At 41.1% G+C, this 27,631-nt stretch overlaps 1 protein-coding gene across 11 annotated transcripts in view; it reads left to right on the top strand.

The window, feature by feature from the left end:
- The window catches only part of adck1 (aarF domain containing kinase 1), a 531,577-nt gene that overhangs the window by 297,203 nt on the left and 206,743 nt on the right, over positions 1–27,631 (top strand). For all 11 annotated transcript variants that reach the window (XM_059649006.1, XM_059649012.1, XM_059649011.1 and 8 more), the window contains one exon: positions 6,538–6,654. In XM_059649006.1, the coding sequence (XP_059504989.1) occupies positions 6,538–6,654 (117 nt within the window). The remainder of the gene's footprint in view (positions 1–6,537; positions 6,655–27,631) is intronic.

Below are 27,631 nucleotides of genomic sequence, written 5' to 3'. Positions count from 1 at the left end.
CACATCCCTGAATACTAAGGGCAATTTAGTATGGCCAATCCACCCAAACTTGCACATCTTTGGACTGTGGGAGGAAACCGGAGCACCCGGAGAAAACCCACGCAGACACGGGGAGGGTGTGCAAACTCCACACAGATCTTGAATAACAAGTGGGGGAAGTGGCTCTTAACATTGATAAAGAGGTTCTGGGGTTTGAGAATGCTTCCTAAATTTTGCAAAGCAAGTTTAGAAAGACAAAAGAAGGAACACTTTAGAATTAGCAAATCAGCTGGAAATGGGTTTAACGAAGGATAAACGGGAGCTGAAATTGTAAAGGAATTGATCAAGCGTTTTGGTGTACCAGAGAAACAGGAAAATGCAGTGGAGTTTGAAAAAGTTAAATTGCAAATAAGATAACTGGATTTCAAGAATGAAAGGGAATTGAAACAGTTTGAAATAAAGTTACAAGCGGAGGAAAGACGAAAAGAAGAAGAGAGTTTGAACTTTGAAAGTTGCAAATTAAACAGGTTGGTGACTTAAAATGCTGAGAAGGAGAGTGATGATGAGCAGACCCATCGCAGCCAAAGACCTGATAGGGATATATACAAATATATCAAAACATTAGCAAAATTTTATGAAAAAGATGTGCAAGCCTTTTTCATTTCCTTTGAGAAATTGGTTACCTGGATGAGCTGACAAGAGACCGTGTGAGTAATGTTAATTCATACCAAGTTGATAGGAAGGGCTAGTGGGGTGTTTGCAGTGCTGTCAGAGGAGGCATCAAGAGAATATGAAGTAAAACAGGTTATGTTGAGTGCCTGTGAATTGATACCAGAAGTATATAGATAACGGTTCAAGAATATGCGAATGGAACCAGGTCAGAATTATGTTGAATTTGAAAGAATTAAACATAGCAACTTCAAGAGACAGATGAGAGCATTAAAGATAGAAAGGCTATGTGAGGGACTCAGTGAGATTATTCTGCTAGAAAAACCTCACTTCCAGAAATGATAAGAACTCATGGTGAGGAACAGAAAGTTAAAACAGTGGGAAGAGGTGCAGGGAAGGCGGATGAATGTGCTTTACTGTATGAATTGAAATCTAGCTTCCAACAGGTGAAAAAAGGAACCCAAGAGGGTGAAAAAGAGGTGAAAACCTTCAGGTGTTTCTACTGTCATAGTGGGGTCACACAAAGTCACAGTGTTGGTGGATTAAGAGAGGCACTGGGAAAAAGGATGTTGTGAAAGAAGCCAAGGCAGTAAGATTAATTGACATAATGAAGGAAATCTCAGGAGAAGTCAAGGGGCTGCGGGTGAGTGCACACTTTGTCAGGGGCTGAATAGTATGTTAGTGCCTGATCTCTTCAAAGATTTCACATCTGTGGGTAAGGTTTACTCAGGTAGAATAAAGGGAGAAGGTAAAGAAGTTACAATATTGAGAGATGAAGATGATGTGAGGATGAAGGTCTCCGAGGATTTTCTGAGACCATTCTCGAAGAAGGAGGTGCTATGATTTTTGGGACTCAGAGAATTCTACAGGCAGTTTGTACAAACCTTTTGTAATGTGGTGGCACCGCTGACAGATTTTTAAAGGAAGAGCATGAAATTCCAGTGGGTGTCATATTTAACTACCAAATTTAGCCACACCAAATTTCTTGAAGCCCTTTAAAAGCCACCATTGACGATGTAGCTATTGGAGCTTCGATGTTACAGGAGGATGATTTTGGAATTGAAAGGCCCATCTGTTATTTTTCAAAGAAACTCACTATCTACCAGAAAAAAAATATACAACTGTTGCTAAAGAGTTATTGAGTTTGGTACTGGCCATACAACATTTTAATATTTATGTTGCAAACAATGTATCAGAGACGGTTATGCACACTGATCACAATCCTTTGACAGTTTTGGAAAGATTTAAAGATAAGAACACTGGTCTATTTCATTGGAGTCTTATGTACAAGCACTTAATTACCAGATTGTACATCTTGCAGGTTGTGAAAATGTTATTGTGGATGCGTTACCGCAGTTTTAAAGGAAAATATGTGTATAAGATAGAAATGGTACTGTTCGATGTTATATAAATGTATGTAGAATTAGTATGAAATGTGAAACTGTAGATTAATGACCAATAGATCTAGTAATAATGGTGTTAAGATTTAGAAAAAAAAAGCCATCTTTACATCATGATGGTGGGAGGTGTGGCCAAGTTAGGTATAGTACTTGTGGATTGGAAGGCTGGAGATTACAATTTGTTTGTAAAACGATAGGGCGAATAATGTGTGGTCCCTTTAAAAGATGATGTGCCTTTTCTAGGCTGGAGATTAAAACAATGCCTGCAAGCAGCAGCAGGCATAGAAAATTCCTGAAATTGAAACATTTGTATCAACAGGCTGTATGGTTAACCATTCAGGCAACCAATTTGAATATCAGCCAATGAATTAAATGACAGGTACTTAGAGACTAAAATAACAATTAAATTTAAAATGTAATGGATTTGACAACCTAAGACTAATCCTATTATAAGAAATGGATGGGTCATCAAGAGTATAGAAGAAGGGGGTATTTTAAAATTGGTGTGAGAGCAATTGCCATCTGTTAGAGTTAACAATCAGCAGCCTGATAGAGAACATCACTGGCTCTCACAGGATTCTGTAAGGTCTCAGAAAACCATCATCTAAAGGTACAGTGGCACTCTTAGCTAAAATTCCTGATACAAGAATTTGATGGAGAAAGGTATTCCTGACAGAAGAACAGTGGAGAAGGCACCGAACATTCCAGAAGATGTATCCTAGTAATTTCAACAGTTTAAAGTTTTTTTAAAAAATAGTTTGGTTTATATAAGTGGAATTTTGTATCTACTGAAACAAAATACTGTTAGAATTTCATTTTATCTGGGAATAGTTAGTAGTTAAGGGGGAATTGTTTGGTTTATCAGTCATTCTGTTAATTTGCCAACTGTTAGAGTTAGATAAATAAATTGTTACTTGTTGATTGTAGAGTGACTGTCAGGACTTCATATCAATTAACCTCCCCTTTACAACAGAATTGGGAGTGAGAGGCAGCTTACACCACTTTTCACACTTGCGTCAAAAGATTATAAGGCAAGGCAAGCTTCTCAAGGTTTTCGTTATTTAGAGAGGGGAGTTTGATCTCTGCTTCATGGCATTGTTGAGCCCCTTTACAATCTGAGATGAGTCGGTGAGGTCATCTCTCTCTGTTCTCCACTCTAGAAAGTAGAGTCCCAATCTATTTGGCCTTTGTTCATCAGGCAGTCCCTGCGTTATCAGGATCGTCCTAGTGAACCTTCTCTCAACTGATTCCAATGAAATGACAGCTTTCCTCAACTGATGATAGTACTTCAAGTGTGGTCTCGCCAGTGTCTTGTAGAGTTATGTAAGATTTCCCTACTCTTACACTCCACCCCCTTGAAATAAGCACCAACATTCTATCATCCTTCCTGATTACCTGCTGCTCCTGTATGCTAGCAATCTGCGTTTCATGCAGAAGTTCCTCCCAAGTGCATTTGTGTTACAGCTTTCTGAATTTCTCCATTTTTCTGAGATTTTCTCCATATAAATAGCACACTGTTCATGAATTGGGAAATGTTCTCTCATCCACAAAAAGTTTTCTAAATTTATATAAAATACTACTTAATTGGGTTGCCATGTTTGTGTCCGAACTGTGAAACTAAGCCATTTGTTGTTTGAGTCTCTGAAGTTAAAACAGCAACTGATTAGTGGCGAAGTTGTGCTGTGCAGGACAGGCTTTTTGTTTTGTGTGTTCATTGAGCGTGAGCATTACTGGGTATGCCAGCTTTTATTGCCCCTCTCAAATTACCTAGAGGGTAGTTAAGAGTCGACCAAATTACAATAGGTCTGGAATCACATATAGGCCACAGCATTAAAGGATGGCAGATTTCCTTCCTGTAAGGACATTAGTGAACCAGATGGTTTTTATGAAAATTGGAAGTGGATACATGGTCACCATTAGGCCTTGTGGGATTCACAGTCCCTGGAACTTTATCCTGGGGTTCTGGATTGCTCATGCAGATTGTGCTTTGTTACATGTTTATGCATATAGAAATCAGAAGGGCGAGGAAATGATTGTAGTTGCTGGAGAGCTGATGTGATCTCATTGGGAGCAGTTCTGATGGAAGTGGGACTGGTGTTGGGCCAAATGGATTGCATCTGAAGTAACTTGTCAGATCGGTTTACGTGTGCTGTTGGCAAGGGTTTAAACTAACTTGACGGGGGATGGGAATCAGAATGCACTATTAGAAGGGAGTAACACAGTCCACACTTAATTAGAAAAGACTGATAGCACGACAGTCAAAAATAGTAAAGCCAGAACAAGAGGGAGTGCTGTAAGGTCTTAATTAGGCCTGTAGGTCATCTATGTAAATGCATCACGTTACCTGCAGGCACAAATAACAACTTGTGGTCTGATATCAAGGCTAGAAATCTGGCTACAAAATGGACTTCACTAGGAATTGTACAATCCTGTTCTCAAAGGATCAGGAATAAAGGAGCTGGGGCTCCTTGGGGCTCCTGGATCTGCGGAGACTGTTACTGTGTGGGAGAGAGCGAAAATATATACACTGCCCAGAGGAGAGAGGTTGGCTAGGTGAGGCAAATGGTCCCCTATGCAATAACAGTTCTTAAAGTAGGCAAATTGGTTCTGTTCAGCCTCCAAGGGCTATTGTATCACCCGTTCTATTGAATCTGAATTTCATCTTTTTATTCAAAGTGACTCTATTTAATAATTATTTCAAATTTTAGAATTGAGATTTAGCAGGGTAGTTTTTAGCACAATCTCTCTATTCGCAGCAGTTTTCCCACATCTTTCCCATTATGATTTTTGATTGTCATTCCTGAACTTCAGTTGATCTGAAAACATTTTACCTTATGTGAGGTCCTGTTGGCCACTTAGTTTGTTGCCATTTCATGAATGGAGATAACTCTTTACAATCACTTTTTTGTCTTATTATCTTTCGGTATGAAGCTGGGAATGGGTTTTTCTGATGACTTCCTTTTTTAACTTTTCACTTCCTTTTTGTATGGCTTTTCAGGATACAGCTAATTTCCAAGGTTTTCAGGGGTTTCGCTAGCTTCAGTTTCAGGCTCTATATGGTCTTTGCTTCCATGCCACATTGCCCCAGCCATTGAGCCATAGCAAGTTTACAGCACAGAAAAGGACTATTCAAATTATTGCGGCTGTAAAAGCCATGAAAGTTTGCCACCCATTCAAATCCACCACCCAGTACCCCCAGCCTTCGAGAGCAGATGCAGCACTTTGAGTGCAGATCCAAGCACCTTATGAACGATTTGAGGATTTGTGGTTCTGTCATCAAACTGCATAATGACTTCCAAACGCTCACCACCCTCTGGGTGAAAAAGATTTTCCTCATGTCCCCTTTAAACTGCCTTATATCTGTGCGCTCAGGTATGTAACCTCTCCATAAGGACAAACAGGTCTTTCTTGTCTATTCTATTCTAGCCTCCTATAATTTTACACACTGAATTTAAATCACCCTGAACCTCATCTTTTCTGATAGCTGTACTTTTCAAGCCCTGGCAACATTGCCACAAAGATCTGGACTCTCCAACTATATCCACAATTCCAGGTGTGTCTTAACTGAAATGTTGTACAGTTCCAGAATCAAATCCCTGTTTGGGTATTCTACATCTCATCCAATAAGGGAAAGCATTCCATTATACATTCCTTGCCACATTCACCTGCCCTGCCATCTTCAAGTACCTGTGGACATGCACTTTACCCTTCTCAATATCCACTCATTTATTATGTATTTTCTTGCATTATTTTCCCCTCCCTGGATGTAAATTCACTTACTTTCCTCCAAACTGAATTTCATTGTCCGTTGGATAAGCACATGGACGTACATGGAATAGTGTAGGTTAGATGGGCTTGAGATTGGTATGACAGGTCGGCACAACATCGAGGGCCGAAGGGCCTGTACTGTGCTGTTATGTTCTATGGTCTATGTTCTATGTTCTATGAACCAAGCCCATTGATATCATTCTGGAGTCAACAGCCATTTTCTTCATTATAAGGCATATGACCTATTGAACTCTGCATATTTCCCAGTCATGACACTCACATTTAATTCCAGATCAATAATAATTAATAAACTGTGAGGGACCCAACACTGAACTCTATGGGACAATATTAGAAATTGCTTTGTATTTCCAAAAACGTCCATCAACCACAACCTTCTGTTTTCTGTCACTGTGCCAATTTTAGAACCAACTTAGTGCATTTTCCTGTATCCCAGAGCCTTTACCTTTTCTGACCAGTGCCAGTGAGGCACATCCCACCTGCACCCAGTTCTCATTCTGTATAAACAAGACTTGCAGATAACCACTTTCTACACATTAACTATAAAGACAATTGATCGCATTGAATTATGCTGCTTCTGTGACAACTTGCATTAATAAAGTCAAATGCCAATATTTCAGGAGCTGTACTAACCTGCTGTTTGTCATCTGAATTCCAAGAGAGATACTTTAATGTCGATCTGTTTTGTGCTTCACTCCCAAAGGTCCCCAAAATTCATTGGGAACTGTCAACCAGTCGTGTTCTGACCATGGAGTTTATGGAAGGTGGTCAGGTAAATGACAGAGAATACATGAAGAAAAATGGCATTGACGTCAATAAGGTAAGGACTGGTTGGCTCACATAGTTTGAAGGGAGGAGATTTGATCTGGTTAGTCCTGTTTTCTGGAGTTAACTATGGAGATTATTAGCTTATAATTTGCTCTACACTGTTCCAGATGATTGTGGAGCTTAATGTGTATTTAACAGTAGACATTCTGCATTATTCTTTCTGCTCTTCTTCCTGTTGTGTGTGAACAGAAATGATCCCCTATTCATCTTTCATACATTGAATGGAGAGGATCAGAAATTTTTTTATGTTTGTTCTTTTTTTAAAAAATATCCTTCCCTCCTTCTGAATCTGTTTAATGCAAAGAGAAGCACATTTTTAAGGGAGCTTAGAACTGCATTTAAATGTACAGGCGACCATGGAGACCCATAGACATTTTCACCAGACATTCTCCAATGTGTTTGTGTAATATGTATAGTTCTGCATAGGGACAAGTAATTCGTAAGCTCTATCCCGGAGCGTGTTTGTGCAACAATTAGGCGTACTGATCTTTTTGCATTTACGTAGCACCTTGCATGCAGTAAAATATACTGAGGCACTTCACCAGAACATGATTGGGCATAATTCAAAACCAAGTGATGGAAAAATTAAGTGGCCAAAAGCAAGGCCAAATGGTATTAAGGAGCATTTAAAGGAAGAGAGAGAAGGAGTGAGCATAGAGGTATCGATGGCCAAAAGCCATTTTGTTCTTTATTGACACTTGCTACATTGAAGGTAGCCCATGCTTCAAACATGAAGCGTTGTGGAATTGTTTTTGCTGTGTAAAATATATTTATTGTTTGGTTTCAGTGTTTAGCACAAAGAACAAACCACTTGAAGGACTTGTTCCATCAGTTGCACTAGGCTGGAAATCCTGGCAGGAGTTCCGGGAATGGAGATAAGTTCGCTGCCATCTTAAGAAAAGATTAACATTCAATGGGCAGGTATAAAGATTCCTATATAATAAAATGTGAGGCTGGATGAACACAGCAGGCCAAGCAGCATCTCAGGAGCACAAAAGCTGACGTTTCGGGCCTAAACCCTTCATCAGAGAGGGGGATGGGGTGAGGGTTCTGGAATAAATAGGGAGAGAGGGGGAGGCAGACCGAAGATGGAGAGAAAAGCAAAGACGGCAGAAAAACTGCTCTATGTCCAATCGTGACTGGTATTCGTTGATGTGTGGTTGTAGGGGGACAAAGGTGAGCCCCTTACTAAGGACTGACCGTTCGTCCTCAGTCGGTGGGAGGTCTGCGGGGATGGTGAAGATGCGGCAGGGTTCAGTGTGGCTGTCTCCTCTGGGGTTGCTGGCTGTGGAGGTTGTGGGCGGAGCTGGGGCAGGCTGGATTGCAGTGCCTGGAGGTGCCGGCGCATGGCTGGGAGTGTCTGTTTCAGGACTCGCAGGGAGAAACGCTTCTGAAGGGTCTGAATATTCTGGGTGTAGAGGTGGTCACGGTTGGGGCCAAATTGGGAAGGCTGAAATGTGGACTGTAGTCCCTTGGGGATGATCTGGTTCCATAGGCAGGTGCTGAGGAAGGTGATGTGGCTGTGGTACCTGGTTTGCTTCAGGACATGGTCGAGCAGTTTCAAGGCCAAAGAGATTACAAGAGAATTGCAATGGGAGAGAGATTCCCTGAGGTTGGTCCGGAGGGAGGAGGGTAACTTCTTCAGGTTAGGCATCCCTGGAAGAGGCTTCGCAGTGAGGTTAAAATAGTATCAGAGATAATGGGAACTGCAGATGCTGGAGAATCCAAGATAATAAAATGTGAGGCTGGATGAACACAGCAGGCCAAGCAGTATCTCAGGAGCACAAAAGCTGACGTTTCGGGCCTAGACCCTTCATCAGACCCTTCATCACTGGTAGTCACGATTGGACATAGAGCAGTTTTTCCGCCGTCTTCGCTTTTCTCTCCATCTTCGGTCCGCCTCCCCCTCTCTCCCTATTTATTCCAGAACCCTCACCCTATCCCCCTCTCTGATGAAGGGTCTAGGCCCGAAACGTCAGCTTTTGTGCTCCTGAGATGCTGCTTGGCCTGCTGTGTTCATCCAGCTCCACACTTTGTTATCTTGGATTCTCCAGCATCTGCAGTTCCCATTATTTCTAAAGATTCCTATCCCTGGTTGAGTATGTTACTGTGGTTTTCATCATATGACCGCCTGTCTCCAACTGCATTGCGAGTGGATAAATGTGGAACTGGAAAAGCACAGCATTCAGACAGCTTCCGAGGAGCAGGGAAGTCAATGTTCCGGCTGTCTAGCCTGTTGTGCTTTTACAGTTCACGTTTATTGTCTTTAGCTTCCAGCATCTGCAGTCCTCACTGTCTGCCTTGTGAGTGGCATGTTAATTATATTGTTCAGGTACAGAAGTGATTTTAATTTTACTTTTAATTAATTGCATTTTAATTAAGTATCTGGATCCCTTTAAGACAGTCTGTTGGAAAATGGATGTAGCATGTAGGGAGCAGCTATTTTTAATGCTGCATTTAGCAGGAAATGTTTTAGTGTCTGGTCTTGTGATTCAATTGGCTTGGGAATGAATTAACATGCCTTCTCACAATTGATCACCGAACATGGGCATTTTTGCATTATCTCCTGCCTTTTTTGTCTCACTGCAAAGCAGAAATGGATCTTCATGGGATGAATTTTGACTGACAGTCAAAATGCCTTTTTAAATCTTTGCAATTTTTTTTGTAATTGACATACGGAAACCTTTTCTCACTGTCCCAGTGAATTTTCTCATGGATTATCTTATAATAGAGCCCTGAAGATTGATTTCTTGGGACTTCTGGAGACATCAGACCAATTCTGCAGGGTTGACAACTTTAAGCAAAACTTTATTTGATGAGCGAATTAGGTTGCTTCAGCATTAGAATTCACATTTACTTTGCAACCACAATAGGGTAAGAAAGTTATATCGTGAAAATGACTTACACCCTTCTTCTTTTAAAGACTTCCCAGATACATATTTAAGGTTCATGATTCAAAATTTATTTGTCGGCTTCTGAGGTTCACGTGTGAATTTTTGTGATGTTCTCCAAAATCCTCAATTAGGTCACAAACTACCAACCAATGTCTCACATCCAACATTGAATTTATAATAGTCTACAGGTCCGAATAAGTCAGGGGGTTAGTTCTTAGTGCTTATGCTACTGGGTTAGTAATGCACAGGTCTAGATTAGTAATCCAGGCAATGTTGACTGAAGAGAGATAATGTGAACTGCAGATGCTGGAGAATCCGAGATAACAAAGTGTGGAGCTCCTAAGATGCTGCTTGGCCTGCTGTGTTCATCCAGCTCCACACTTTGTTATCTCTAAAGTTGGCTGAAATCCCATTGTGGCAAATTAAAGATTTGAAGTAAAAGAAGAAAATGTTGGAAATTCTAAACAGGACAGGCTACATCCTTGGAGAGAATTGGAGATAATATTTCAGGTTAATCAACATTTATCAGGACATGAAACTTTGAATTTAGTTTAAAAGTGGGAATTAAATAATAATTAGTGTCAGTAAAATTGACCGTTTTGCCCCTCACCCCAAATGTTGCCATTGTCCTATATTGCACCATCAACATCCTGGTGGACACCATAGACCAGAAAGTTAACTCGACCAGTCATAATGTAATACGTTCAAAGTGCCCAGAGGTTGGATACCCTGTAGCATGCTCTAAAGCCATTCCAACATTAAAGAGGCACAAGTCAGGAGTGTGTTAGAATATTTCCTTTGGTTTAGAGGAGTGCAGCTCCACCAACTTTTGAGAAACTCAGTACAAACTAGTACAAAACAGTCCTCTTGTTTGCTGAATTCACCAATTTAAACGTACACTCCCCGCACCACAAGCTCGATGTGGCTTCAATGTGTATTTTGCACAAGATCTTCTCCAACAAAATGAAAACTGAAAGAACTGTGGATACTGTAAATTAGGAGCAAAAACAGAAGTTAGTGGAAAAGTTCAGCAGGTCTGGCAGCGTCTGTGAAGATAAAATCAGAGTTAACGTTTTGAGTCCAATGACATTTCCTCAGAACATTGCTTCCCTACAACTCTCCTGACAGCAACTTCCCAATCTGCCACCTCTACTGCCGAAAAGGACAAAGGCATTAGGCCTTTGGAATTTGGTATTTCCTTCAAGTTCTTTTCCAAATTACTCTCATCCCAGCTTAGAATTATATTGCCCATCCTTTATTTTTGCTGGGTTAAGAACCCAAAAATTGAGTATTGTTGAAAAACAACACATTCTGTCAAAGCTTTTCCTGTTGCACTCAACAATACAATTCACCAGAATTATCATTTAGATTGTATGATTAGCTGATGTTTTACTGGTAGCGGTACAGCCATGATGAATGTACCAATTACGTGGTGACTCACAGTGAACGTCCTCGTTATGTTTATATTTTAAACCAGGCAAGTATATTCTGATTGGTCAGGACATCGCCATGAGAAATGACCTTAAGGATGGTTATCGTTTTTTTGTTCTGTTAAGAACGTTGCCCTGTGTATTAATATATGTACTTTTCAGTGCATGCAAGTGTTCCACAATGTGAGCTTGACTGGCATTCTGATATTGTTTGTCAACTAGGGATGATTGTAGCCTCGCAGATATTTGATAAACACAGCTTAGCACCAAGCAATCTTGGTTGCTACTCCATTCACCATTCAAACATGCACTGCATACACCACCACTCAATAAAGCTTCAGTATGTACCATGTACAAAATGCTCTACAGTACCTGACTTGATAGCACCTTCCAAATCTACAACCTCTACCAATTAGAAAGACATAGAAACCCTTGTCTAATAGTATGGTGGGTACACCTGCTTCAGATGGACTGCAGTGGTTCAGAAGACAGCTCGCAGCTCACCAAGGACAAGTAGGAGTCAGTAATAAGTGGTGGCCTCTCCAGTGTGCCCATATCCTGTGGATGAAAGAATTTTTAATTAAAAGTTATCAAGTTGATATAGATGTAAAAATCTAACTAGTTGCCTAATGTCCCTTTTAGGAAGGAAGCCTGCTATATTTTCCCAGCCTGCATTGTATCTGACTCATAAAGCATCTCATTTGACACTTAAATGCTCAATGAAATGTCCCAGCAAGTCACTGAACAATATTGAATCACTAAAGCCAAGGGAAACTATTGGAGAAAATGGTGAAGAAGAAAGTTAAACTCCATTTAGAGAGGCACAGATTGATCAGATTATGTTAACATGGCTTTGTCGGGGGAGGTCATGCTTAATAAGCCTGGTGGAATTTTTGAGGAGATGACCAAGTGTTTGGATGAGGCTAGGGCTGGTGATGTAATTTATTGGATTTCAACAAGGCCTGTGACAAGACCCTACATGTAAACTAATAACAAAGGTAAAGTCTCATGGGATCCAGGATAACTTGGCCAGTTGGATCCAAATTTGGCTGAGTTACAGGAGACAGAGGGTGATGATGGAAGGTCGATTGTGTGACTGGAGCCTGGTGTGTAGTGGTGTACCCAGGAATCAGTTTTGGGTCCCTTATTGTTTGAGATTCAGAAAAGATATAGATGAATATGGGTTGGAGGAGACTGATGATAAATAAGTTTGCAAATGACAGTGAGGAGGAAGGTGTCAGGTCACAGGAGGAATTAATGTATTGGCCAGATTGCTAGATCAGTGACAGATGGAATTCAACCTTGATAAATGTGAGCGAATACACTTTCGAACAAGGAACAAGACAAGGGAGTACTCAATGAATGACAAAGCACAAAGAAGCTTGCCCTCAGATCCCGAAGGAGAAAGGGCAGGTTTATAGGGTTGTTAAGAAGACAAATGGGACATTTGCCGTTATCCATCATGGCATAGGTTATAAGAGCAGGGAGGCCATATTGGTGCTGCAGTTCTGGTCACCGCCCGAGAGGAATGATGTGATTGCACTGAAGAAGGTGCAAAAAGAGATTAACCAGGATGTCGCTGTGATGAAGCAGTTCAGCAATGAAGGGAGATTGGATAAGCTCGGGTTGTTTCCTTTTGAGCAGCGAAGATTGAGGAGGACCTGATAGAGTTGCACAAGATTCTGAACGATGTGGACAAGATTAATAGAAATCAGCTGTTCCCTTTAGTCAAGGATCAATAACATGGGAGCATCATTTTAAAGTAGGAGGCAGGAGGTTTAGTGGGGATTGAGGAAAATCTTTTTTGACCAGGTGGTGGGGGAGATTGGAATGCACTGTCTGGGAAGGTAGTTGAGGCAGGAAACCTCACAACCTTTAAAATGTACTTGAATGAGCACTTGAAACATCGTAACATTCAAAGCTATGGGCCTAGAGTTGGAAAGTGGGACTAGTGTAGGTAGTGGTATATTTTTGGCGGGATAACTCATGGTGATGCATGGACCAAAGGGTTTCTTCTGTACTGTATGATTCAATGACACTACTTGTCATAGAATCTAGTGATGGACAATAGTTACATACTGACTAGCCATCCCATGCAGTTTAAGAATACGTAATTGTTTCATTCAATTCCCATTCTACTCATTGCGTGGAAGGAAGCAACTCATGTCACATGATAAAGAAGGCTCTGCCCAGCAGCCAGTGCAGGACTAAATTTTTTTTTATTATTTAGATGTATTGCACTAGAATAATAAATTTCCTTCAATCCTTTTAGTGAAGGAGACACTCTCTTAATTGTAAGTACATCTAACAAGATTCCACGTGCAATTAGTGTGCATCAGTGTGAATTCAACTTGACATCCCCAACCAATATCTACGATAGTAGCTGTTTGGTTAATACAAAGTGTGTATAATTTAGCAGGCAGATTATAATCTGCTGCTACAGCTTCCCAGCTTTATTTTGCAAATACAATTTCATTTCAGATAGAGCAGGTAGGAGTCAGATGGATTTAATCCATTCAATTTTCATAGATTTCATTCAAGACACCAATCAGTTAGCATACAAATTGGCCTCAGAACATTTTGACTGTTTGCAGAATTTACGTTGTACATGAATATGGCTGTCAGTTTTAATTTTGAACGACCATTTCTGTTGTTTTCAATGTATTTGTCATTAGCTTTAGACAAATAAATGTTGAGGTTACTATTGACCTTATCAGTCAATGAGTGTTCTAGGAACAGATTTCAGCCTTATAAAAAATAAATGGCTTTATACTGTTGTTAATTTATTGGACAGGAAAGATCTTATGACTGTGTTAAAAGTTTAAAAAATAGCTCATATATTTAAATAGCATATTTTGCAACCTCAAGACATGCTACGATTCTTGACAGGCAATTATTCTTTTCCTTTAAAATGTAATCACTGTTGAAATGTAAGAAATGTATGGACGAACAGCGACAACAGCATTGTTCTGTTTATATTTTCTGTCACAATTTACTTTTTATTTGCCTCTTCACAACTCTGCATCTCTGGTCTCTCATTTCATTTTGATTTTTTTAAACTTCCCATTAGTTAAACCCTCCTGTCACGAGCTAATTTAAAGGCTTATCTACAACCATAGTTGTATTATTCGTCAGGACACTGATTCAAGCATTGTTCAGATGAAGCCCATCCCAAAGAAACAGTACTGGGGTCAGTGCCCTACGAATTGGAAGCCATTTCTCCCACACCAATCTCTGAGCTATGCATTTACCTCTCTAATCTAAGCTACTGTGTGCTAATTGGTATGTGCCTCAGATAGGAATTCATAGTTGTGGTTCTGCTTTCCATGGAGGTTTGTCTCCATGACCTCAAATTTGCCTCAATACATAATTACCTATGGCAGCCCATTCATCGTCTCCTTCTGCTCACCTCAGACAGAAGTTCCTGCTGCTGCTGGGACCTCCCAGGATTCCTGGTGTTGGCCCTATTTTTTGGCTCGGCTGTGCACTGAGTCAAGCCCTGACAGCCTGCAGCTGCCCTGCACAGTTAATTTCATTTGCCTGCACGTGTCAGACAGAGGGCAATTGGCAGCCCGCTTTGCTGATGGAGTCCAAGGGGTACATGTGGTCGCTGCCCATGGAGTCTGTTCTGAAATGACCGATGGAGACACGGAGTATGAAACAGCGAGCTAAAACCCCCAGGTGCTTGCTGTGACTTTCATGTCAGGAATTGTCAGCGTATAGTCTCTGAGCAGCAGACGGGAGACTTGGAAACTTTTTTATTCACTCATGGGATGTGGGTGTTGCTGGCTGGCCCAGCCTTTATAGCCCAGAGGATGGTGGTGAGCTGCCATCTTGAACTACTGAAGATCATGTGTTGTGGGTAAACCCACAATACCCTTAATGAGGGGATTCCAGGATTCTAACCCAGCAACAGTGAAGAAATGGCTTTATATTTCCAAGTAGGGATGGTGCGAGATTTGGAGGGGAACATGCAGATGGTTCTGTTCCCATGTGTCTGCTTCTCTCGTTCTTCTAGATGGAAGTGGTCATGAGTTTGCTGTCTGAGGATCTTTGGTGAATTTCTGCAGTGCACACTGCTGCTACTGAGTGTAAGATGTGGAGGGAACAGATGTGGTGCTAATGAAGTGGGCTGTTTTGTCCTGGATGGTGTCAAGCTTCTTGACTCTTGTTGCACCCATCGAGGAAAGTGGGGAATATTTCATCACACTCCTGACTTGTGCCTTGTAGGTGGTGGGCAAGCTCTGGGGAGTCAAGAGATGAGATATTCGCTGCAGTACTCCTAGCCTCTTACCTACTCTTGTAGCCACGGTATTTATATGGTGTGTTTCTGGTTGGCATGTCAATGAGGCATGACAACTTCATATTAAGGATGTTAATTCAAGGCAGTGCATGTATATAGGCTTCTCAATACTCATAGTGGGAATCTCATCTCTCTGCTCAATACCTGGTTGGAAAAACGGTATGATGGCAGGCAGCTTCTGCGAATCTCATGTCATTCTCCAAACTTTTTCACCAGTATCCATGTCATTCAACATTTGGGAAGATTCCACCCAACATATATGTACAATAAAAGTCTTCATTATCTTTTACAATAACTTTTTTTTATCCTTTTTAAGAATGCAAATGCAAAATTCATGGCTGTGCATCTTAGTTTAAAGTGATGTGCCAATAGAGTCTAAGATAATAAAATGTGAGGCTGGATGAACACAGCAGGCCAAGCAGCATCTCAGGAGCACAAAAGCTGACGTTTCGGGCCTAGACCCTTCATCATCAGCTCTGATGAAGGGTCTAGGCCCGAAACGTCAGCTTTTGTGCTCCTGAGATGCTGCTTGGCCTGCTGTGTTCATCCAGCCTCACATTTTATTTTCTTGGAATTCTCCAGCATCTGCAGTTCCCATTATCTCTGATGCCAATAGAGTCTATTGACTTTGTTTAATACTGATTTTTTAAGCATAATCATTTAAACCTTTCACAGACACACATTAATCTGCAGAGATTAGCCTCACTGTTTGACTGTCCTGACATTTAATCATTCCATTGTCGATTTTCAAAGTACATGCCACCTCCTGTACAATGCAAGTTTAGCTCGGTCTTGTGCGCTTCAGTAATTCAAACCTGAACGTGTTGACTAATGATTTTTGCCCCTCTAATATTCTCAGCTAGTGAAATTGAACAAAACTTCATATCTCCCTTTAACAACAACATTTTAGTTTCTCATGCTGGGGTAAGTGCAGAGACAGTTTACAGAGAGGTTGGAAATATGTGGGAGGATTGACAGCATCCACGAAAGGGAGAGACAGGTTAAAGTTTCACTTGGGCACCCATCACTGAAGCTCTGCATCTTTTTTTTTCACTGCTCCAGCATTTTTTTATTATATCATAGGTAAAATATTGAATTAACCAAGAAAGACTGGAAACATAACTGCATGGTACTTTGAGCAAGCTGTTTAGGGGAGGAATGGGCAGAAGGTATCTCGATTGCAGCTATGGTAAATATCTTCTGGAATTAAAGCATCGATTTTAACTGGTGCCTATTTTGCATTCATTCTGCAAAGCAAAAATATCATTATTAGAAATACACCACCCGCTAAAGCTTAGAGAATATCCCCATCCTTGGAGTAATGGTTAAATACTCATTCAAAAATAACTTGCATTTATGTAGTGCCTTTCACTATCACCGGGTGTTTACATCTAATAACCTGTGTTTGAAGTGCAGTCACTGTAATAAAGTAGAGAGGAATGTGTGCAGCAAGCTTGCACAATGAAATGGGATAACTGATATGGTAATCTGTTTCCAGTGATGATGGGTGAGTGCTAAATATTGACCAGGTGTGTTCTGCTGCAGAGTGACTGGATGGATAATGACACACCTTTTTGAGAAAATTCACTCTGTTTTCATCATTTGGTCTATTTATTCCCCTTTGACCATGGTGAGGTTGTTGGCATCTGTTCATCATCTCTTCTGGGGCAATGCCCTTTCACCTTTGAGACCCAGATTGAGATGCAGCAGATGTAGAGGCATGATCTGTCTCTCTGCCAACACTCACCTTCGGCATCTGACAGTTGTTCAGAGTTTCAGTTTACTTCCCTGCAGACATGTCAGCTGCAGAAAAAAACCTCTGAATTGCTGCACTTAATTTCATCAGCTCACTCAGAAGAAGGTTGGCGAAGAGCATGTGATGAAAGGTGCCTTCATGAAAGTTCAAATGGTGTGCTGGCGGATGGTAGAGCTAGTGAGAATTAAGAAGTACTTCAGAAGCATTATCCAAGGAGGGATGCTAGTCAGAAATAAACCCATTCTTTGTCTGATTCTCTCACTGATTACAGCATTGTTGTATTTCTGACCTTGTAACAGTGACATAAAACAAAGAGCTGTGTCTGCTGAAGATTAGAAGAAAAAACAGAAATTCCTGGAGAACCTCAGCAGGTCTGGCAGCATCTGTGGAGAGAAAGCAAGGTTAATATTTTGATAGAAGGTTAATAGCCCTTCTTCAGAGCTAGTTAATACAGCAGAGTATTTTTTCCCCTTTTTCCCCTTTGTATGAACAAACCTACCTGCTTCCACCTCTGTGGAATTTTCTCTAATCTCTCGACAACTCCACATCCTATCCCACCATCGTAATCTCCCCCGTCCCTGTCCCCAGCCATGATTTCTAACCCTTAGCCACTGTAATTCCCAGACCTCTCCCCACCTTGTCGCTCCTTTATGACTTTGAGACCAAATGGCTCTGCCTTGAGTCTTGCTGGCTCCAACTTACTGTTCAGCTACTTCTATCTGTTGCAGAATTTAGTGACTGTCAGTCCAGGTAGGAAGCATACGGGAAATATTTAATTGATATCCTGGCCTTAACATATCACACATTCTGGATGCATAGCCTGGTAACTATCGGTGCCAATATGTAAGGAAGACAATGGCCTCGTGAGGGTATGCATTGGCTTGGCAGTATTAACACTAGATTATTAATCCCTAAAACTCAGATGATGGTTTGGGGACCTGCATTCAAATTCTGCCATGGCAGGTGGCGGAATTTCAATTCAGTTTTAAAAACCTGGAATTAAGTGTCTAATCATGACCATAAAACCATTGCTGCAAAAATTCCCACATAGAGAATGTGCAAACTCCACACAGACTGTCACCCGAGGCTGGGATCGAACCTGGGTCCCTGGCGCTGTGAGGCTGCAGTGCTAACCACTGAGCCACCGTGCTGCGCAGACTTCTGACTCTGTTTTTTACAGTATACTCTTGTACAATACTGGTTTACAGAGGAAATTTGAAAGCTGTGAATTTCTGAAAGCCATTATTCCTTCCTTGGAGCTATGCTTTTATTTTAGACAAATTACTTTGGTGAATGAGTGTTGCTTTGACCAAATGTCTGCCCATTGCAGTGTTTCAGATAAAGAATGCATGACACAAAGTGTTGGGTTTACCCAGTGTCTTGATTGAGAGGCCTCCTTCAACCAATTTTGTCCAAAACCAATTAATTGGTCTCTCAACTCTCCAGTGTTGGTGAGATCTGCTACACTACACTTCACAGTAAGCCATTCACTGTGTAATCCTCAACCATTCCAGAGAATGTGATAAAATCTTCCAGTTCTTGGGTTGCATCTTGTGATTAAAGTCTGTGTCCTGAGAATAGCCATTTTGTTGCTGTTAGCTATAAAATTGCAGTGTCAATGAATTATATATGCTGTTACCTGTAACTTATTTGGTATTGGCCAGGAGTGTTGCATGGTCTTCATGCCATATCCTTGCTTAAAGTGATTTATGAGTTCTATTTAGTGGGAATCAACGTCCCATCTTTCTTACCTGCCCCTCATGAATAAGAAATGTAACATAGACTTCGCTTTACAGATGTACATAGTCTTCCTTGCTCCTATGGGATAGAATACAGTATATTAGAAAAACTGGCCAGCTATTTTCCCTGCCCCATGAGAACAAAAAGATTAGGTTAACCTCTGTCTAAAACAAAAAATGGCTTTGTACTGCGTTCAACTCTGAAACCAAAAATGAGTATGATTCTTTTTATGTGGCTTGGATAACTCATTCAACAATTACAGTCACAACGTAGGATGATATTAAACTGGTGGCTGTAGAGGGTATCAGTACGATTACCTGAAGGAATAATTTGTAGCTGGTACAAATCACTGCTATATTGACATTGCTGTCAGTATGTGTGAAACCTGACAGCACCGTTCTAGACTCTGTTATATCCTTCAATGATATATTACTTTGGAAATAGCAATTCTGCAGTTTGTTGAGACTGGCTGAAGGAGAAGGATCAATTATTCACCAAAGAAATAAGACAAAAACAAGAATTTTAGTCATCAGTTTTATAGCACTTTGAATTCCTGAGATTTAGAGTACAGCGAAGACTTATTTGCCTGTATCGAAGAGGAGATTCCTCTTCATCAGGAATTATTTAGAATGAAATGGATTTTGGTCAGCAGACTTCTGATCCTTTACTTTCTCCTCTCACTTATAGTCAGCAAGCCATACAACACTGAAACAGACCTTTTGGTCCACTCCAGAGACCTGAGCATGTACAAATCATGGCGGCACGGTGGCACAGTGGTTAGCTCTGCTGCCTCACAGCACCAGAGACCCAGGTTCAATTCCGGCCTTGGGTGTCTGTCTGTGTAGAGTTTGCACATTCTCTCTGTGCCTGCATGAGTTTCCTCCGGGTGCTCCGTTTTCCTCCCACAGTCCAAAGATGTGTAGGTGAGGTGGATTGGCCATGCTAAATTGCCCGTAGTGCTCAGGATGTGTAGCTTAGGGGGAAATGGGTCTGGGTGGGATGCACTGAGGTTCAGTGTGGACATGTTGGGCTGAAGGGACTGTTTCCACACTATAGGGATTCTAATTCTAATTCTGAAAAAAATCTCCACGGATGCTGTCATGTATTAATGAGGGAGTGATGGACTGTCCTTGAGTCTTTTGATTGAAATACGAAACTGAGGTTCTGCCTGTTCTGCAAAGCTCCCATGTATTGATGTTTTTATGTGGAATCTATATAGACATAGAAAAGAGTTAAGAACATAAAGGTGTATTGATGGGGATAGATGACGAAGTTCATACATGTATAAGCATCAGCATAGACCAATTGTGCTGAATGGTTTCATTTGGGTGATAAATATTTTGCAATACTTCACAATCTTTGAGGTTTGCAGGCGATTGCTGTGTCGAGTTGTATGTTGCATTTCCTGCATTAAAGACTTTATTTCCAAATACTTGATTGGCTGCAAAATGCTTTGGGACATTTCAAGGTTGTGAAAGTTGTTTCACTTCTTTGCTCCACTTTGTCCTATAGCTCATGTAGTAAGCACAATGAATAGTTGCTGGTGCCATTATCGATTTGAATGAAATTAGATGTGAGGTGTGGATAATATCAGAAACTGAATTAGAATAACCAAACGACTGGTGTGGCTACAAGGGGTGGCACAGTGGCTCGGTGGCTCAGCCTCACAGCGCCAGGGACCCAAGTTCAATTCTGGCCTCGGGCAACTGTCTGTGTGGAGTTCTCCCTGTGTCTGCGTGGGTTTCCTCTGGGTGCTCCGGTTTCCTCCCACAGTCCAAAGATGTGCAGGTTAGGTGGATCGGCCGTGCTAAATTGCCTGTAGTGTTCAGGGGTGTGTGGGTTATAGGGGGATGGGTCTGGGTGGGATGTTTCAAGTGGCAGTGTGGACTTGTTGGGCTGAAGGGTCTGTTTCCACACTGGAGGAAATCTAATTTAAAAATTTTAAAAGCAGGTCAGTAGCTGGGAATCCTACAATGGGTGATTCACCTCCTGATCTGCCAAAGCCTGTCCACCATCAATAATGCACAAGCCAAGTGTGTAATAAAATGCTTCTTACTTGACTAAATGAGTGTAATTCTACAATTTTCTGGAAGCTCAACACCATTCAGGACTAAACAGCCCACTTGACCAGTACGTTAAGTGTGTGGTTTAAATATATCCTTGCCTCCACTACCAACATGTAGGTTGTAACATCTACAAGATGCACAGCAGCAACTCACTAAGGTTCCTTTGATAGCACCTTCCAAACCCACATTATTTGCCACCCAGAAGGACAAGTGCAACAAAAACATGTGAAACACCAACCAACTGCAAGCCCCCTCCAGGTTATACACTGACTCTCTTGGAGACGTATCACCATTCTTGTCTTTTTTTTGTATCAGACAGAAGTGAAGGCACTCACAGTGCTCTACTGTGACATTATAAACCGGCCCACTGTCCTATCTGCTTTGTATTTTTTATTGAATTGTCATGGGCATCAGCAAAGAACTGATCATGCCATTGGATTGTAGGTAGAATAGAATTAACTGCTAATAAATGCTGGAAGGTTCTGAAGAACACTTATGGACTGGCATGTAGACTTAGCATTGTGAAAGTGAGCAGTAGACTTGCAAAACCTGTAATATATTTTTAAATTTATTACTGTTTGCGATGCGGCTATCAGTGGCAAGTTGTTGTCCAAGTCCTGAACTGAATTGGCATACTAGGCCGTTTCAGAGTGCGCTTAAGAATCAACCACATTGTTTTGGGTCATGAGGATTACATACAGGGCAGACCAGGAAAGGATGACAGGTTGGTGAACCATATGCGTTTTTATGGCAGTGATGGTCATTTCATGGCTACCATCACTAATCAAAACTGACCATGAAATACCAGAATTTACATTCCCCAACTTTCATGGTGGGACTTGAAACAATGTTTCCAGAGTTTAGGGTTGAGCCTCTGGGTTACCAGTCCAGTGACAATACCATTAGGTCATCATCTTCAGGATAATTGAAGACAGATTAAGCAGGGGTGCATAGTGGCTCAGTGGTTAGCACTGCAGCCTCACTACGCCAGGGACCCGGGTTCGATTCCAGCCTTGGGTGACTGTCTGTGCAGAGTTTTGCACATTCTCCCCATGTCTGCGTGGATTTCCTCCGGGTGCTCTGGTTTCCTCCCACGGTCCAAAGGTGTGCAGGCTAGGTGGATCGGCCATGCTAAATTGCCCTTAGTGTTCAGGGGTGTGTAGGTTATAGGGGGATGGGTCTGGGTGGGATGCTTCAAGGGGCGGTGTGGACTTGTTGGGCTGAAAGGCCTGTTTCCACACTGTAGGGAATCTAATCTTAAAAAAAAAGACACCAAATAGGATCAAAAGTAAAATTAAGGCATGCTGTGTGAATTTGTAATAGCATTTGCAAAAATGGTGATTGTTTCATTGCACAAATTGAGAAAAATGGACGCGATTTAATACTTTTTTGGTGTTGTGGTTGTAGGGTGACCAAGATTGCAAAATTAATAGCAAGAATATTTGGCATTTAAGAACCATAAGCAAAAAGGGAAAGCAGGTGTAGTAGCACTCGTAATAAGTAATGAGAACATCAGTAAGAGGGGATGTTACATTGAAGAATCAAGCTGTAGAATCATAGAGTCACAGACATGTACAGCAAACCCTTCAGCCCACCCTGTCCAGGCCGACCAGATATCCTAAATAAAGCTAGTCCCATTTGCCAGCATTTGGCTCATATCCCTCTAAACCCTTCCTATTCATGTACCCATCCAGATGCCTGTTAAATGTTGCAACTGTACCAGCCTCTACCACCTCCTCTGGTAGCTCATTCCATATACTCACCACTATCTGTGTGAAAATGGTACCTCTAGGTCACTTTTAAATCATTCCTCTCTCACCTTAAACCTATGCCCTCTAGCTTTGGGCTCCCCTACTCCAGGAAAAGGACCTTGGCTATTCACCCTATCCATGCCTGTCATGATTTTTAAAGACCTCTCTAAGGTCATCCCTGAGCCTCTGACGCTCCAGGGAAAATAGCCTCAGCCTATCTCAAACCCTCCAACCCTGGCAACATTCTTGTAAATCTTTTGTGAACCCTTAAAAGTTTCATAACATCCTTCCGATAGTAGGGAGACCAGAATTTCATGCAGTATTTCAAAAGTGGCCTAACAAATGACCTGTACAGCCACAACATAATAGCCCAACTCCTAACTTCAATGCACTGACCAATAAAGGCTAGCATGCCAAATGCCTTTTTCACTATCCTGTTTACCCGGGACTCCACTTTGGAGGGACTATGAACCTGCACTGCAAGCTCTCTTTGTTCAACACTCCCCAGGTCCTTACCAGTAAGTGTATAAGTTGCGTCCTGATTTGCCTTCCCAAAATGCAGCTCCTCACATTTATCTAAATTAAAGCTCAGCTGCCACTCCTCGGCCCATTGGCCCATCTGATCAATGTCCCATTGTACTCTGAGGTAAACAGCTTCACTGCCTGCTACACCTCCAACTTTGGTGTCATCTGTAAAGTTACTAACCATACCTCTGTATTCACATAAGAGATCATTTATATAAATGACCAAAAGCAGTGAACCCAGCACCAATCTTTTGTGGCACCATGCTGGTCGCAGATCTCCAGTCTGAAAGGTGTTTGATGGTGCTAAAAAAAAAGGCAGCTAGCTTAATGGAAGTAGGCTATTAGATATAGTAATATTGAAATAATCTAAATCAGGAAATTAGAGATATAATGTGGCCAGAACAGTAATAATTGGAAACTTCATAAAGTTTGACACATAGACTGGGTTAATTAAACTAGTGCGATTGATATGGAGAACGAATTCTGAATTCTGTATGAGTTGGATTTTTAGAGCAGTTTCATTTAGGAGCCAACTAGGGATTCGGCACTTGTGGAGTTGGTGTTATATATTGAGAAAGTGCTAATTAATAGCCTCACTGTAAAAGGCCTTTGAAGCTATAGTGACTGTAATATTATAGAACTTTACTAAATTTGAAAGAAATGTACGAGAGTGGCACAGTGCCAGGGACCCGAATTTAGTTCAGCTTTGGGTGACTGTTTGTGTGAAGTTTGCACCTGCTTCCCATGTCTGAGCCGATGTCCTCCGGGTGCTCCGGTTTCCTCCCACACTGCAAAATTGTGCAGCTTAGGTGGATTAGCTGTACTAGGGTCCGGGGGATATGCAGGCCATGGAAAAGGCAGGGTTACAGGAACGGTGTTGGTCTGGATGGGAAAATCTTCAGAGGATTGATGTGAACTCAGTGGGCCAAAAGGTCTGCTTCCACACTGTATGGATTCTAAGATTTGAAGCAAATTCTAAAAAGAGGGTTTTGGATCTGAGTAAAGAAATTATGAAGGTGTGAGGGTCAAATTGGCTACAGTGGAGTGGAAAATATGGTAAAAGATTTGACTGTCGACAGCAATGGCTGGTATTTAAAGAAATATCACACAGTCTACAACAGTTATACATTCCCCTAATACACAAACGCCCAACTAGAAAAACAAAGCAACTGTGGCTAGAACATAGAACAAAGAATGATACAGACAGGATCAGGCCCTTCTGCCCTCTAAACCTGCACTAACACATTTTGCCCTTCCATACTAAAACCATCTTCAGTCACAGAATCCATGTCCCTCAATTCCCATCCAATGCATGTATTTGTCCAGGGGCGGCTTCAATGCTGCTGTTGTGTCTGCTTCCTTCAATATTCTGGCTTAGACCCCACCAGGACCCAGGAACTTAAATGCCTTAATACTTTTTTGGACATGCAGCACCTCTTCCTTTTTAATAGCAATATGGCGTATAAATTTGACAATCCCTTCCCTGAGATCATCATCTACAAATTCCTTCTCTTTGGTGAATAATGACGGAAGGTATTCATTTAGGACCTCAACTACCTCTTCCGGCTCTACACATAGGATTCCTTCCTTAGTCCTTGAGTGACCCCACTCTTTTCCTTGCTACCCTCTTGCTTTTTCGTATATGTGCTGCATTAGTTCAAAGGAGGTGCCTTATCAGGACGCTAGAAAAAAATAGTCAGCCTGAAGATTGGGACTAATTTAGAACCCAGTCTCTGAGAAGGGCCAAGAATCTGATTAAGAATGTAAAAAGATGATCTGAATAGAAACAACTCTGCTTTCTCCCCACAGATGCTGCTAGACCTGTTGAGTTTCGCCAGCAATTTCTCTTTTGTTTCAGATCTCCAGCAGCTCTTAGTTTTCATTCAGGTGAATAAAACTAACTGGGAACACAAAGTTAGACAGCAATAAAAAATCTCTTTAGGTATTTGGAAAGGAAAAGATTAGCTAGGACAAATGTGAGCCTCTTACAGTTGGGGCCTGGCAATTTTATAGTGGAGAACCAGGGAGATGGTGGAGAAACCAAATACTTACTTTGCATGTGTCTGCATGCAAGAAGATACAGAACATCTCCCAGAAATACTGGTGACTAAGGGACTTGTGAAAGTGAGGACCTGAAAGAAAGTAAAGTTGGAGAAGTGGTAGTACTTTGTTTATAAATCATTTAAAGTTAGCATGCAAGAGCAGCAAACAGGTAGACACATGCTCAGTTGGCCTTTATTGCAGGGGTATTTGCATACAGAAGTAAAAATGTCTTGTTGCAATATACTGACCTCACCTGGATAATGTGTACAGCTTTTGTCCTTGTATCTAAGGGGGGATCTAATTTCCACACAGATTTACCAGATGAATTCCTCAGTCAGTAGGTTTGTTTTATGAGGAGAGAATGACAAAACTTGGTCTGTATTCTTGAGAATCTTGAAAAATAACAGTGACCTCATTGAAACTTAAAAAAAAAAGTCCTACAGGACCCGGATGGATATTGTTAAGCTGTTTCCCTAGTTGTTGATTCCAGAGCAAGGGATGTAATGCCAGGTCAATGGGACAGGATATTTATGACTGAGATGAGGATGAATTTCTTCGCTCAAAAGTTGGTGAATTTTCATGAACTCTCAATCGCAGTGAACTGTAGAAGCACAAGCATTAAGCAGGTTCAAGAAAATCGATAGCTTTTTGGAGACTAATGACATCAAGGGACAGGGAGATAATGCAGGAAAGAGGCATTGTGACAGATGATCAGCCATGATTTATTTGAATGGCAGAGCAGTCTAGACAAGCTGAATGGCCTAATGCCGTTGCTACATTCTTTTATTGAAAAGGACAGGAGAAAACTCAGTGTTAATTATATTACAGGAAATGTACAGTACAGAAATTAAAACATAAGAACTAGGAGCAATTCAACCCCTGAAGCCCGCTTCACCATTTGATATGATCATGGATAGTTTTGTCTTGACTTCAACTCCACTTTCCTGCTGCTCTCCATAGTCCTTTAACTCATTAGTAATTTAACAACTCTTTATCCTCTCCATAAATTTATTCAGTGCCTAAATTGTACTAACTTTTCCGTGCTAACAATTATGTTCCCATTTTCATACTTGGCTAACACATGCAGCATTATGGGAGGCAAAGCAAATACTTGGCTAAAGACATTGACAAGGAGAATGAAAATGTTTACTTTTAATTGTCAGCTGATTGAAATTCCAATTTAAAAGAAAATATTTTTAATAGCCAGTACACCTCAATTAATTAGGTTGTCATTTTATGATATTTTTTACATAAGTAAAAATTAGCATAGCATTCGCCAGCGTTTTCTAGGGAAGTAGAAGATTGCCTGCAATCAGAATGTTGTACCAGATTAATGATACTTTAGCAGTTAAAGAATTAGATTTTTACAGACTGTAATGCCATGTGCAAGTAAAACATAGAGATCATTTCAAGGTCATGACATCCAATTACAGGAACAGATTATTCCATGACAAACATCACTAGTCTCCATCAGATTGTGCTATTCATCGGTGTTTGCCACAAGATGCAGTTAAACTGAATCATTGTGGAAGCTTTTCCTTTTCCATCCCAAGCATCCTAAACAGCTCATCACATACACTTCTTTGACAAAGAGATCAAGGAAATCCCATTGTCTTGTACTGTCTAAATCCTTTCTTAAACCATTCTCAGTCCCATCTACCTTTCTTCTCACTTTATACCTTACCCCTTTTTACATTGGTAAGGTAAAGTTGCCGCCGTTCCAGAGGGACATTGGGCTGCTCTCACACAACAGAGAGAGGACTGGTGGTGCTTTAACCTGAGGGTCAGAACAGCTTAGGGTAGGGGGAAAAGTTGAGAAGGCAGAAAAGTTCGAATCAACCTCATCTGGTACAGGAATTGAATGACCAATGTTGACATCACCCCACATTGCAAACCAGCTGGCCAACAAACTGTGATAACAAAGTGTAGAGCTGGATATCCAGACCTGAAACATCAGCTTTCCTGCTCCTCTGTTGCTGCTTGGCCTGCTATGTTCGTCTGGCTCTACACCTTGTTATCTCAGATTCGCCAGCATCGGCAGTCCCTACTATCTCTGGGCCAACAAACTGTGCTAGGATATGGCCGAATTGACAGCCCAAAAAACTGTCTTCCTATCCTGAAAAGTCTGTCCTAGATTTATATTCTAGACCAATTTGTTCCTATTTAATCCATCTCATTTGAGCTTTACAAATTATTTTTCTGTTTCTTTTTCTCTCATCGAGTCGTTTTGTAAGCTTACTGTTCCATGTCAATAGCTTTTGCTGACAGCCTTTAAGAGATGAAATTCTATTTGATTTTCAATGATACTTCAGATCTAATTTGTAACTTGTTGGCATGACTTACATTGGTTTATGGACACTTAGCAAGAAGAAAAAGAATTGCCCTTATATAACACTTTACATATTTGGGTATTCTAAAGCACTTTGCATATAATTAAGACATTTTTGATGTGTTATTGTTG

This window comes from Stegostoma tigrinum, chromosome 10, assembly GCF_030684315.1.
Source record: "Stegostoma tigrinum isolate sSteTig4 chromosome 10, sSteTig4.hap1, whole genome shotgun sequence".
Lineage (NCBI taxonomy): Eukaryota > Metazoa > Chordata > Chondrichthyes > Orectolobiformes > Stegostomatidae > Stegostoma > Stegostoma tigrinum.
Note: the sequence above shows the minus strand (reverse complement) of the source record. Positions and strands in the feature narration are given on the sequence as shown.